The sequence below is a fragment of the Symsagittifera roscoffensis genome, chromosome 2, assembly GCF_963678635.1.
Source record: "Symsagittifera roscoffensis chromosome 2, txSymRosc1.1, whole genome shotgun sequence".
In the NCBI taxonomy this organism is placed as follows: domain Eukaryota; kingdom Metazoa; phylum Xenacoelomorpha; order Acoela; family Convolutidae; genus Symsagittifera; species Symsagittifera roscoffensis.
Genome location: NC_087063.1, coordinates 54108773 through 54123459, shown reverse-complemented (window position 1 = coordinate 54123459; position 14687 = coordinate 54108773). Strand labels below are relative to the sequence as shown.

Here is a 14687-nt window from a genome sequence, read left to right as displayed (position 1 = left end):
TCTAAGTATATTATAGAAAGGTCTTAGGTATAATTGCATTTTATAGACATATTTGCTTAAAAAGTTTAACATTCCAAGGAATTCTTGGATTTTCTTTTTGTTTGTTGGTGATTGGAACTTCTGAATAGCATCAATGCGTGATTTTAATGGAGTGATTGTTTTTCTTTCTATATTATGTCCTAAGAATTTAACTCGTGTTAAAAAGAAGTGTGATTTATCGGGGGCGGCCTTCAGATTTTCGTTCTGAAGTATTTTGTGATAGTGTTCTAAAACATTGAACATTTCTTCTTTTGTCTGTGATTGCATAAAAACATCGTCTAAATAAGTGATTGCGTTTTTCCTGAGTATTAGTGGTCTAAAAATTTTGCTCATAAAGGCTGAAAATGCTGCTGGTCCTATGAATATTCCATAGAATAGGCGGTTGAATTCATATTGCTGATTTCCAACAACAAATTGTGTTAAACGTCGTGATTGTTCATCTAGTGGCATTTGATTATATGCACTATTCATATCTGCGGTTGTAAAGTATTTTCCGTTTATTTTTGTTAAAATAACTTGTATTGGTTCAATAGGCCAGTTGCATTTTGATTCGTCTATTAGTGAATTAAGATATCTAGCGTCTAGAACTATTTTTAATGATTCTCCTTTTACTAGGATGATAACAGGGATGATAAATGTGTTACCTTTTGGTAGTTCTTCTTTGTTTACTGGTGATATAATTTTGTATTGTTCTAAAATATCGAGTAATCTGTTCACTTTATCGTGTAAATGAATTGGTACTTTACTTGCTCTTTGTTTTTTGAAAACTGCGTCAGGTTTTAATGGGAGATGTAGTGATGAGCTGATTTTGCCAACATCAAATTTGGATGTTGCATAGACTGATGAATATTTTATTAGCTGTTTGGCTAATTTATCAAATTCGTCTTGTGTTATTTGTGAATGTTGGAAGTTAAACATTGTTAAAAATTTCTGCTGATTCTCTGTATAGTTATTTATGTTGAATCTTGGTTTGAAATATGGGGTTTTTGTGAAATAATCTGTATTTTTTTTTCATTACTTATTATATTATTTATGGATAATTCTTCATTAAGAATTGTGGATTGACAAATATCTAATAATTGGAGTATATTATTTACGCGATATGCTTTTTCGTGTATTGGTGATATCGTAGCGTTGGTTTCGCAATAGCCTAAAAGTCCTAAAGGTAATGTTACTTGATAGGGTGTATTGTTGTATACATGAAGAGATATAATATCTGAATTCGAGTTTTTCAAATATTTTATGGATGAGATTGTGATTTTGAAAAACTTATGGATAGGTTTGAATTCAAAGTCTGACATATAGAGTTGTTGTTTATTTTGTTTTTTATCATATTGGTGTACTTGTTTTATTGAAAAATTATATATGTTTCCTGATTGTGGTTTCACGTGTTTTCTTTGTTGGTTATATATTGGATAAAATTTTGAAAAGAATGGTGGTTGTTTATTTAATCTTTGAAAAAATGTTAGTGATGTGTCTTTTGTTTTTGTGTATTTATCTTTGATTAGTATTTTGCTATTCAAGATGTTGATTGTTGGTATATATTTAGAGATAAATGGTATTCCAATGATATTGTGTTTAATATCAGTGATATGAAATATTTGCTTAAATGGTTTACTTAAAATTTTATTCTGCTCTATTGTTCTTGTGGGGAGAAGAAATAATTGAATTTTTCCATAGTTTACCAATGTTGATCCTTGTGCTGTTGCTAGTTTACTGGAGGTTTCAAGAGGCGTTAGTTTTGGGTGTAATGTTTTTATCTCATTCCATGTGGGAATGTTTATTATATTTGATTCTGCTCCTGAATCAATTAAAAAATCAATTTCAAGATCTGGTGGTTGAAATTCTTTGTTTCTTGGACTTTCTAAAAGCAATGGTATTGTCCAAATTTTTTCTTTAGGTTGTTCTTTTTGTATATTTTGATAGATGTGATTTGTATTCAAGCATTTTGTTTGGTCATTTTCATTGGATTTATTTGTAGTGTTGATTTCGTTAGTTTCTTGTGTTGTTTGTGTGGAATGGATGGGTTCAATATAATAATTGTGAAGGAGTTCTAATTGGTTTTCATATATATATATGTGATGAAAAAGGTTGTTCATATAGAATAGGTTCGTAGTCATTTTCGACTGTTATCATATTGATGGAGGTAGTTTTTTCTGTTTCACTTTCTGAATCTGATGATCCACAGTTTATTTGATTTAGTTGTAGTTCGTCATTTACTGTGTCATCAATACCTGGGGGGTCTGATGTTTTTTCTGGATTTGATTGTACTTGATTAATATGTCTTTGATGTTTAGGTGTACTACTTCTGTGGCGATTGTTGGAATTGTTATAATGGTTATTATTTCTGTGTGGTGATTGGGAATAATTTCTATAACGATTATTATAACTTGAATGTCGATTTTGTGAATAGTTTCGTGATCTATTTTGATAATTATTGTTTCATCTGTGATAGTTTGATCTGTTATATGAGTTATTCCTTGATCGATTGTTCGGGTAATTCTGATTTCGATTGTTTGAATAACTTCTATTTCGATTATTGGAGTAGTTTCTATTCCTATTATATGATGAGTTTCGTGACTGATTGTTTGGATAGTATCTATTCCTTGATTGGGAATTAGATCTAGAAACAAATTGTGTTGTATTTGAATTTGATCTTGAATAGTTATTTCGACTATTTGGTCTATTGTAATGATTTTGTGACGAATTTTGTGTATTTCTTCGTTCTGGTGATCTTCCTCTATAACTTGAGTTATATGGTGATTGATTTCTCGTGTAATTGATATTGTTCGGAAGTGGTTTTCCTGAACTGTTGTTGCTGTATACATTTTTGTTCGGTAGATTTTGATCTTTCTTCATGTATTGATAGAATGATTTATTTGGTTCTTTATATTTTTGAGGTTTGTTTTGATTATCTTGTTGTTTTTGTCTACATTCAGAAATACTATGTCCGTATCGTCGGCAATAATTACACCATTTTTTGAAAGATGGTTTGCCTTTAAAGTTTGGGTGTTTTTCATAAATATTGAGTATTTCAGTGATTTTTTCAACGAGGTCTGTATCTGATTCCTGTATATTGTTGATATTTGTGGTATTTGTTTCGATTCGGTTAACATATTGTAATTTCTGATTTTCTGTTTCTTCAAGTTTCTTTGTGATTTCCGCTTGCTCTAGTTTGTCTATTAGTTTTCGAAAATCTAAATCGGGTTCTCGGATTGAGGAAGGATGGGATGCTCTCTTTTTTATTGCTATTTTTCTTAATTGAGGTGTTAAGGTCATCATTAAGATTTCTGTCATTTTTGTGTTTTTATAGTCGTGTGTATTTAATGAATATGCTTTTCGAACTAGTGTTTCGATACGTACTGCTAATTTTTTGATGGTTTCATTTGGTAATCTGCGAATTTCATTACATAAAACTCTTTGTTGTTGTTTGTTTCTTTCGGAGTCAAACATTTTTGAAAATCCTTGTGTAAATCTCTTCCAATTTGATTTTATTTCTATAGACAATACTGAAAACCATTTTTGGGCTGCGCCGTCTAAGGTTGTCTGTATCAACGCTGTGCGTCGATGTATCCAGTTTTGATGTAGTGGCGTATTAATTGGTTCAGGTCCTATATTTAAAGTTAAATTTGCTGTTACTGCATTTAAATAATCTTCTACAGAATATTCAGGGTCTGTTCCTGTGAATACCATTAATGGTTTGTTTGATGTTAGTGATGATCCACCCATAAGGTATGGATTCATTGTCATTTGTAATGATTCTGCTGCATTTGGCATTTGTGAAAAATTTGAGAGTTGATTTTTTGTTATTTCGTGTTGTTGAAGATAATATGGAAGTGGTATTTCATTTTGCATTTGTGTTGGTTGATATGAGTGTGTAATCATTGGGTTTTGTGGCTGAATTGGTTGAAAGGATTGTGTATTAATTGGGTTTTGCATTTGTATTGGTTGTTGATTTTGTGTATCTATCTGGTGTGGAGAAAAAATTCTATGATGTGTATATGGTTTCTGCACTCCTTGTCCGCGATATTCTTGGGTATATGGTGCAAATATATCTCGTTGTAAATAATCATCATCAGAGGATAGGTAATCCGTTTGATGAGGTGCTTGTTTTTTATTTTTATTCTGTTGAAAGAATGGGTAATTTTCACTATGATCCTGTGGAGGATGTGAATTAGTTTGAAAATTTACTGAATTGGTTGTTGCCATTGGATTATCCCAGTATCGAGATCCGATTTGATTGTTATTATTTTTTCGTGGAGGATAGTTTGTTTTTGATGAATGTGTATAATTATAATTATGTTCCGCAAAATTGCTTCTTGTGAACGTTCTGCGTGTTTTTGACGGTATTGTCAAGGGTCTATATGTTTGGTAATCCATTTGTGAATATTTTGGAGCAACCGAAGGTTTAACGGTTGATTGTAAGGTTACCTGTGCTAGTGAAGTGTTTGTATTTCTTGGTGTTGTTAAATTTGGACGTATCGGTGAAATACTTTGTTGTGTAGTTGTTGTTGTTTGGACAATTTCTTCATTTATGAAGTGTGATGGTGTCTGAATATCTTGTTGAGTGAGATTCCTAGTTCCATTAAGGTTTTCATTGTGTATGACGGTCGAGTTTAAACTGTTATTTCGAGTATCAGGTAAAAATGTATTGTAGTTTAATGGTGTTGCGTCAATGGTTAATGGTACTACTCTTACATAATCTCTTGTATAAGATATTGTACTTATTGCTTGACTTGAAATTGATTGTGGGAAATTTATGAATGCATAATGAGACCATTCGGGGTCCCAAATGTAGTCTGACTGTTCTGTGATGGCGGTATCATCGTTTGAATTTTGAGGTCTAAAATTTTTTCTTGCTTGTGAAATCAAATCTATATTATGTGTGAAATAATCTATTATAAACCATGCCAAAATTTTTTGTAAGTCATGTTTTGTATGTTGTGAAACTTCATCTTTAGTGAAATTTTCTTTAATTATATGTAGGAAAGTTGAAAATAGTGTGATTTCATGTCGTATCCTTATATGTTTAGATGTCTCTGTCGGTGAGACATTTGGGATTGGGATTTCGTTTTCTAATATTGAGATATAACTATATATTATTGCAAAAATTTCATTAGTAAATATGGAGTTTGCTCTTTGTGAGTTATGATTTTGTATGCTTTTTATATATTCTGAGAATACTTTTGAAAATTCTAAATCAAGGTCGTCTGTTTGAATTACATATTTGCGGTGATTCGGGTTTGGTGAGGTGAATTCTATGGTGTAGATTCCGTAGTGTTGTGTCAAATTACATATATCTTTCAGATAGTGATCAATAATTTGTCTTTTGATTTTTACATCTGGGAACTCTGTTTTACATGGGCTGATTCCGGGTTCAAACAAATTTAGGAGTAAATTCTTGCAAAATATATGCTGTCCTCTATCATTGGTTGCATCTACGAGGAAGGGGAAGATATCGTCATCATCTGGACTATCTTCACTTGGAGTGTGTGTTTGGCTCATTTTTTTGTTTAATGACTGTTAATAGGTAATTATCGATGTGTCTAATTGGTTGATTCCAATTATATAAGTGTACTGGTTTGTGTTTATATTGCTTTTTTATTCTTCTTTTTCCTCTTTTTGATGAATTTGAAGTTGTTTCTGAGTCTGAAAAATATAATTGATCGTGAATGGGACAATTTTTATCAATTGATTCTTTTAATTTATAAAGTTCGTCTAAATTGCTGGCTTCTGATTCTGAAAATGCGTTTCTACTTTTGGAAAATCTTTTTCGTGTGATTTGTCTTCGGTTGTTTATGATTTTTCTTTTTAGTGTTTGTCGTTTTGTTCTAATATATCCAACTGTTTGTGTATGAGGTGTGATTACAAGATCGTATTTTTTGTTATCTATTTCACAGTTGTGTAAAACGATTGTTTGTTTGTTTCCTAGATTTTTAAATGACATAAGGTTTAGGATGACGGATGCAAAAAGTTGTTAGATGATTTCTATTTTCTTAACCTGTTAGTCCTTACGATTTTTTGGTTAGCTTAACCTGGGTCTATTTTTTCAGGGTTGGAGAGAAAAGTATATCGATTCCGAAGAATGATTTTTTACTTTCTCGTGGCTAGTATAAGCTAAGGTGTTAACTTACTTAATCTTACTTAGGGGTAGTGATTGTGTTCAAGGGTTGGAGAATAGTAAATCGATCCACAAGGTTCAGGTATAATTAGAACGCGAGTAGTTCGTTAGATACTATTTTGAACTTACTAAGTCTAAGATTTATCCTGGGTTTTGATAAGAGGAGGGTTCAAGTGAAGGATGAATAACCGAAGTTCTTCACTGTTTATCCTAATTTGAATGGTTAATTTTGTTGAAAAATTTCTATTAGTCTTGGGTTTTTAGAAAGGGTTGGATAGTGAATCGACGTTTGAGGTCGTTAGACACTAGCTAAGTGGGTGGGGGAGAACAAAATTGTTCTGTTTGATCCAAGGATAGGCCTTGATGATCAAGTTTTAAAATTTAATTAAATAGAAAATGAATTAAGATCCAAGGATAAGCCTTGATGATCTGATTTTAAAATTAAGTGAATTTAAGTTTAAAATGGTTTAAATTTGTTTAAGAAAAAGATTTAGTGTTTTAATGATATTAGTGAGCTTATGATTGCTGTTATGTTTTAGGTGATGAAGCTGGGACAATTGGATGATTTTATGATTACTAACAGTTTATTGTCATGCTACTAATTTTTGTTTTGATTTTCAATAAATATTTTCCAAACATGTTTTATATAATACTGCAGAATTTTAGGAAAACGATCTGAGATCTTTTTATCAATCGTTATTGTATATTAATAGTTTTGTTTTAGCGCCTGAAATGATTATGAAGATTGACTTCAAAATTTTATGTTTGTAAATGAAAATCTAAATTCATTGCTAATAAAATTCTAAATATAAAAGTTTGTGTTGGCTTTTGCCGTACTATCATATAACTATTTGGTAAGTTTCTATTTTGTCGTATGTCGTCTCTGGTTCGAGGTCTTCTTGCAATTCCGGGTAGTTCTGTTATCGTTCGGAATATTGGCTCTGATCTATTGAGTCGTAGAGACATTTCGATTAAATTATCGTCGTATAACATTTTAAAAATGTTTTGTCTAGATTCTAATCTATTTTTGGTTAATTCTAAGCTATTAAGGTCTTGTTCGAGACTTATGGTCGCACCAGATGAGTTAGGACCGAGGTGGTTAACTCATAGAGTAATTTCGGATAGGGTACACCGTCTGCTCGTCACGCTATCTTATTTTCGGCCGGATAGATTCGTGCAACTTCTTAGTCTAATACCGATCCTAATCTTACTCTTATACTATCTAGTCTCAGGTTGTTTAACTAGTCTCTGCTAGGCTCAATAGATCTAGGGTATACTGGTTTATTGCGGCTGCTGAAGTTCTCTTGGAGAGGCAACTAATTTCTAAGTTAAATTCAAATCTCTCTGGTGCTGAAATTACAAGTAATTTCAGCACTTACAAATAAGTGGGTTGTTAGTTAGATGGATCATGATTGGTTAATATTAAATACTTTACAGTGGTGAAATATCTAATTTATCCAATCATAAAATGTAGTTTAGATCTGGTTCCATTTGATAGAACGCAGAATAAATTTTGAATCGGCTTTATGTTTCACTTCAGTTCGACTATAGGCTCTGCGCGACTATATGAATTTTAGGTCTCACAATGACATCTGGTTCGAACATTTCGGCCCAAAATAAGCTAAAACCTCGACCCGGGTAGCGAAGTTTTTGGCGACGTCACCTCGTGTTCTAGTAGAACTTTGACTGCGTTAAATTGCTCCGAGGTGGGGTCAAGGTACTCCTCGATGAACGGCTCGAATTCCGGCATCAACTTCGCCTCCAGCATTATACCTCTCTGGAACCACGTGACCGCAGATCCCGCATCCACTTCAAGCCAAATCAGAGAGACAATGCACCTAAAATAATCTGGCCTAAAAAGTTATTTTCAGAACACCAGGTTTGCTAAGAGCAGAGTTAAGAATTATCTTTTTGTAGCATAAAATAACAACGGACTGAAGAAACTCCGTAGGGCGAACTGAATCCTGATGGTAACCATAACAAAATATCTGTATTTCAAAATAATTGTACGTACACAAATGCTCCAAAATGATGCTGCAAGCTCATTCTAATCATGTCTGAAGCCACGTCTGAAGCCACGATCGTATTTACGGAACCTTATTTGTTGAAAATTGAGAAAGAAGCGAATTAAAAACAGAAAATACGTTGATTTCTGTAGTTGATCAGCTAAATGTGTACTGAAGCACCTGCCATCTGTTTCCGACGTCTCTATTGGTTTCAGCTCTGCAACTTGCTTCCGTTTCCGAACTCCATTTTATTACAGCATAAAAAAAATGTTACCGATGCAGCTGGAGGCACTTTTCAGTTCAATCTGCATAAAAATTGCGGGTCGAAAAATTAATTTTTAATTTGCAGGTTTTTTTGCAGGTTAAATTCCAAATCATATTTAGTTTTGGCTGTTTAAGCAGTAATATTGTTGGTGTGGTTATGTTAGCTATTCAAACTTATACATTAACTGCATGGAAGCAATTTAAATTTTTCATTTCTAACCTTATATATTAATTGGAGCTTCATTTGGCGCTTATTTGCTACTGAACGCTTTTTAAAAATCAAAAGAATGTGCAAAAAATTAAAATAAAACATTTTTTTTTAATTTTAAAACTCAATTCCCATCACAACCTTTTGTTGCCATTTTGCGGCTTCATGTTTTGGCTGACTGATCCTTAGTTTATGCCATAAGAGAGGAATAACACGTATTTTTTGGCCTGTTTTTACAAAAATTCGTCTGTTAGTTTTTGTTTCAGCCAACATTTTGCGGAGTTTTTAGGCACTTTTTTGACAGTTGGTAGCCAGGGGGTCGAATTCCTCCAAATTGTCTTACTGGTCCTAATCCTGAGCTTTTTTTGTAAGAAAGTAACAAACTGATCTCAAAATTTTGGGAGATAAGGTTTGGATAGTTAAGATAAGTCAGTAAAACCGGTTTTATAGTAAACTAGAACACAGAGGCGAACACTAGCGAAAGCACGACAAAAAATCAGCTCCTCAAAGTGAAATAAGAAAAAAATAGAAATAAGCTTCGAATTAGTGTGGCCTCGAACTTCCGATCTCGACCTGGAGTCTCACGCCTTGACCTCTCGGGTACGATCGCGTAACAACTGGCGAACACTACTCACAAATAAAGCAGCTACATATGGTAACAAACTGCCAATGCTATAGCAAATGTGGCACCAAATACAACTAGACACAATTTTGCTAGACACAAGTATTAGTTTGGAAAATAACAAACTGAAGGCATCTACACTTTTTTGCGTGTAATAAATCGGGAAACATAAAGCAACATTATTTAAAAATTTTGAGTTAGAAAAATTCTGAAATCGAGTTTTAGTAAAATTATCTTGCTTGCAACAAATAGCTTTTGTTCGGTTCAATTCACGAATGTAAAAGTTATCAACTGTTTTAGTTTATTACTATCAGAATGTCCAAGCACAAGCTATCAAAAAGCCGTAAAAGTGCCCCTAGAGTGGCATCAATATTTGCGACCAAAAGTGGCTCCAGGATTTGGTTTAAAAAAAACAGAATAGTCGTGGTATAACACTAACGCGCACTAATGTTTGCTAGTGTAATCAAATTTATTATGCAACTATCTGAATCGGTTGTTAAACTACTTTTCGGAAAATATTATTCTTAACAAAAATTAGAATTTTTGGCTTCTTTATATCATCCTCTAATTTTTATTCTCATTCACTGAGCCTAAGTGCTCAGTTTTTTATCATAACATTGCTTCTGTGATATTCTTTCTGAAGTTGAAATATGAAGAGCATCCTTTAGTTTTAGCAGGAATTTGGGAAAGATTTATTTCCTGCTAAATAGGTTGAGTTCGTGTCATAAACATCTGATCAACTATAATAAGTTTCGACTACGTATTTATCCTCTACAGTCTGAGCCCATCTTCTAAGTCCCTCATGAGATACGTAGTCGCCTAACTTCTTCTCAGCCAACACTGCTTCTTCATTCTCATCATTGGACTGTTTGTTGCACGAAGTGGTGATATGTAGACATTTAGATGAGACATAAGTGCTCAGTTGCCACAGTCGACCAAAGAGCGAAAGGGGACAAGGTAGACTGCCTCTGCCTAAAAAGAAAAGAGGTTTTCACACTAGACCATTCACATGAGGAAAAGGATCAACTTACAATCTGTTCAGCTCTGTGAGAAAAAAGTTACACCCTTGTTACCTTTATTAAGTCCAAAAAAGCGGATTATTTTTTTGGCTGGGAAATGTTACCTCAACCTCAGGCAACAAACATAAAACATCATCTCTTTTAGCATGGCTGTCAAAATTTCAGAACACAATGTGAAATTTTAGAGTGCCGGTGACAAAATGGTGATAGGCTACTTCTCTTTTTTTTAGTTATTAAAATTTCAACACCAAGCCAAAAGTTTTCCAGAGACAAATTAGACGCGAAATGGATGTGAACTTTTGCGACGACAAAATGAAAAATGTGCCGAAAAGTAAACGAGAAAATCCGAAAAAAATTCCTCTGTAAATTTGAAGGGGGAAGAAACATGTGGCAAAACATAAGATTCGAAAGTGATGATATGTTATGGAAACCAGAATTATTTGATGGACCGATAATCTATACATTCCTTATCAGGGGCGGATTTAGGGGGGGGGGGGGGGGCGGACGCCCCTTTTCAGGGATTCGACCCCCTTCTGACTCAAAGGGTCCCTCCCCTTTGAACTATTTTTGGTGACGGACCCTAAAAACTTTATTAGGGTGCCTTTAGCGCCAATCTATACTAATTTGAAGCGGGCGCCAAAAAAAACGCATTTTTTAGGTTAAAATTTTCCAAAAAGTGCCTAAAAACGCCTTTTTGCCAGTTTTTTTTCAAAATTTTGGCCAAAACAAGGTTTTTTATTGCTTTGGGAGAGCTCGAAAAATCAATTTGATCAACGTAGAAAAAAAGGTCGACAAAATTATCCGAAATCTTTTGAAAATCCGCCCCCCTCTCTCCCTCGAGAAAATCCTAGATCTGCCCCTAAGCCTTATTTAACTACAGCGTTCGAACAAAAACAGTAAAGGGTCTCACACCACATATCGGAACTCTTTTGAGGTCACACTCTAACTAAAATGTTATAATTTGGAAAAACACAAGCATTTCGACCCGAGTCGAGATTTTTCACCTAATTTGAAGCAAGATTTGAGCGGTTTTTTTAGACAATTACGCTCAAAATTTTGCTTCAAAATGAGCGGTTTTTGAACGGTTTATCTTAAAAAAACGCTCAAAAACCGCGCAAGATTTGAACGGTTTTGAGCGGTTTATCTAAAAAAACGCTTAAAAATCTTGCGCGGTTTTTGAGCGGTTTTTTTTAGATAAACCGTTCGAAAACCGCTCAAACCGCTCATTTAGAAGCAAGATTTTGAGCGTAATTGTCTAAAAAAACCGCTCAAACCGCTCAAATCTTGCGCGGTTTTTTGAGCGTTTTTTTATATATATAAAAAAAACTCTCATAGATATATACAAAGATACGTACATACATCTATTTCCTATAAAAACAAAATTTTACACATGCTAGAAAACAGAAAATATTCAACACATACGTAATTAAAGTTCCGTGACATGATTTCTGATCAAAATTTAGAACTTCTACACAAATGCGAAAAATCAACTTTTTAGGCCACCATCGGAATCATATATGAGATGACTGGGTCAGAAGTCAGCCAAGCGACGGCGCTCAGATGCACATTTCTGCACTGATTTACTATGTAAAATAGTTTAGAAATGTGCTTCTCGGCGCCATGGATTGGCTGACTTCCGACCCGATGATCTGATATATGATAGCCGGAGAAACTAGATTGAATCTTTTTCCAATGGTTTTTTGAAATTGTATGAAAATTGTATGATTAGCATTTTTCCATACATTTGTTGTAGGCAATTGTTTGATTAGCATTTTGGGGAATTGTGGGGAAATGTAAGATAAACATTTTCGATTTATGGAGGTCAACTTGTGTTGTAGATAGTATTTCAACTGCATCTTAGCGTCACATTACCTTTCCAGGCCTTTTTGTTGGTTTTACTCAGTTTTCTTTATAAGACCGCTCAAAAACTGCTTAGAAACCGCTCAAATCTTGCTTGAAAAACCGTTCACAAATCACCGCAAGAAATGAGCGGGTTTTGAGCGGTTTTTTAAGCAAGGTTTGAGCGGTTTGAGCGGTTTTTCCAAAAAAAACCGCCCAAACCGCTCAAATCTTGCTGGAAAACCGCTCAAACCGCTCATATCTTGAGCGGTTTTTGAGCGGGATCTCGACCCGGGGAGCCATTACAATTATTATCCGTGACGAATTTAGAAGTAGCACTAGAAGGGTATCAGTTTTCCGATTCGGAAAATCAAAAATAAGAATACTCCATTGAATAAACATTCAGTGTGACAGGGCTTTTACAGACCAGAATACTCGACAGTCCTTTCGTAGAAGACATAATTCCAATAGAAGGAGGTATTCTCCCGCACTCTGGAGTAGGTGTCGCTGAAGATGGCAATCAGCAGATTCAGCAGAATCACTCCCGTCACAGTGTAGAACAGGAAGGTCAACAGCAACACGAAATAGGGTCTCAAATCGTACGAATGACACGAGCTAAAAGAAATTTTGAATAAGGACAGTTGAAATGGGAGATATGAGAAATTGAGTGGATTTCAGATCCTTCACTACTCAAGTGGAACCAGTTCTAAACTAGTATTTATAAATCAATAATATTTTTGATAAAACGATCTCTATAAAATATTACAAACTAACCAATCATATTCCATCACCAACATTGACCCGTATTTGTAAGAGCTGAAACTACTTGTAGTTTCAGCATCAGAAAAATTTGAATAAATCTTAGACTAGTTGTTCTCCTTCTGGATAAACTCCAAGAACTAACTCGTAAACACCAGTATACACTAGATCTATTGAGAGTAGAAGCTAAGTTGCACGAATTTATCCGTCCAAAAATCAGATTGCGTGACGAACAGAGGTCAAAGTAATTTTTATTAAATTTATAAAATTTTTCTTGCTTCTCAAGCAATCACTTTTTCTTCATCCCACCTTCATCACCTGAAACATAACCAAATTTAATCGAAAAACTAATAGCTTTTGACTTCTAACTCTTAAAAGTTTAATTTAACTTAAATTTAAAAAATAAAATTTATCAACGCCTATCCTTGCTTTTCAAATAAACCACGTTTCATTTCGAAAACAGATCATCAAGGCTTCCCTTGGATCTTTAATTTAACTTAAATTAAATTGTATTTAACTTAAATTATCTGTTCATCAAGGCTTCCCTTGGATGAATCAGAACAACTTTGTTGTTCCTACCTCATAGTTTAAAGTGTTTAACGACCTCAAACGTCGATTCACTCTCCAACCCTTATTAAAGACCAAAGATTAATAGAAACTTTTGAAAAACTAACGATTTTAGTTAGGATAAACAGTGAAGAGCTCCGGCTACTCATCCTTCACTTAAGCCCTTCCTCTTAGATGACCCAGACTCAAACTTTAAAAATAACTGTAAGTTTTAAAATAATACCAAACTATCTACTTGTGTATAAATTATACCTCATTTACTATTTTCCAACCCTTGATCACAAATAAAACCCCAAGGTAAGATTAGGTAAGTTCATTTTATATTAAAAACTAGTTACGAGAAAGTAAAAAATTATTCTAAACGAATTGATAAACTCTCTCTCCAACCCGTCAATCACAACCATCTATGCCCCATGTTAAGATAACCACACAAAAACCGTCAGAAAGAACAATTTAAGAAATAAAAACTCAAACCTCCGAGTATTGCATCCATCATCTCAAACCTTATGTCATCAGATAGTTTAGGCAAAAAACAAGCAACCATATTACACAATTGCTTAATAAGAAACGGAATATGTGATCTTATAATCACACCGCACAGAAAAACAATAGGATATTTCAGATCAAAAAGACAAACATCAAAAAAGACAATAACAACAAAACAAAAACGAATTATTAAAAGAAGGTTTTCAAAAACACGTAACGCAGTTTCAGAATCAGAAAGAACAACAGTACAAGAACTTCAGACTCAAAAGATAAAAATACCCCGATAGATCAACAATAATATTTTTATGACTCATAATCTACATCACCATCATCAATTGAAGGCAAAAGCAGAATTAAAATCTCGTATAATAATAAACCGGTACGATTATATAAATGGAATCAGCCAATAGGACACATTGAAAATTACACATTAACATTGCTAAGATACAAAAAATGACCAAATACGACAAGAATTTCGACGATCAGCCAAAACTTCCTTTTGTTATTCATCCAAAAAGTGACCCCGCTCGAGGAAAAGTACAATTTTGTCATAACTTGATTGTAAATTTGTTCGATAAAGGAATTAGTCCATGTAAGCAGGAATTTCCTGAAATATGATTAAAACGACACCTTCTTGGTCACTATTTTAAGGGTATATGTAATATTACTTCATATTACGGTGTATTTAAAAGCAAATCTTACCACCAAATTATAAATAGATGACAGATATAGAATTCTCAAAAGTCTTCACAGAATG

The 14687-nt window shown here is 33.6% G+C and overlaps 4 protein-coding genes across 7 annotated transcripts in view; 1 reads left to right on the top strand and 3 right to left on the bottom strand.

The window, feature by feature from the left end:
* Window positions 1-8407, bottom strand: part of LOC134840159 (uncharacterized) — a 29914-nt gene extending 21507 nt beyond the window's left edge. Inside the window, exons 1-2 of the mRNA XM_063855870.1 lie at window positions 8175-8407; window positions 7824-7998 (exon numbers count right to left, since the gene is read on the bottom strand). Of these exons, the coding sequence (XP_063711940.1) occupies window positions 7824-7998; window positions 8175-8215 (216 nt within the window). The 5' untranslated portion in view covers window positions 8216-8407. The remainder of the gene's footprint in view (window positions 1-7823; window positions 7999-8174) is intronic.
* The window catches only part of LOC134839138 (transcription factor Dp-1-like), a 367543-nt gene that overhangs the window by 57666 nt on the left and 295190 nt on the right, over window positions 1-14687 (top strand). The gene's annotated exons all lie outside the window — the stretch shown is intronic.
* Window positions 1-14687, bottom strand: part of LOC134839139 (septin-2-like) — a 411571-nt gene that overhangs the window by 276612 nt on the left and 120272 nt on the right. The gene's annotated exons all lie outside the window — the stretch shown is intronic.
* LOC134840178 (transient receptor potential cation channel subfamily M member 1-like) overlaps window positions 9776-14687 on the bottom strand; it is a 54213-nt gene continuing 49301 nt past the window's right edge. The window contains exons 10-11 of the mRNA XM_063855891.1: window positions 12546-12733; window positions 9776-10232 (exon numbers count right to left, since the gene is read on the bottom strand). Of these exons, the coding sequence (XP_063711961.1) occupies window positions 9997-10232; window positions 12546-12733 (424 nt within the window). The 3' untranslated portion in view covers window positions 9776-9996. The remainder of the gene's footprint in view (window positions 10233-12545; window positions 12734-14687) is intronic.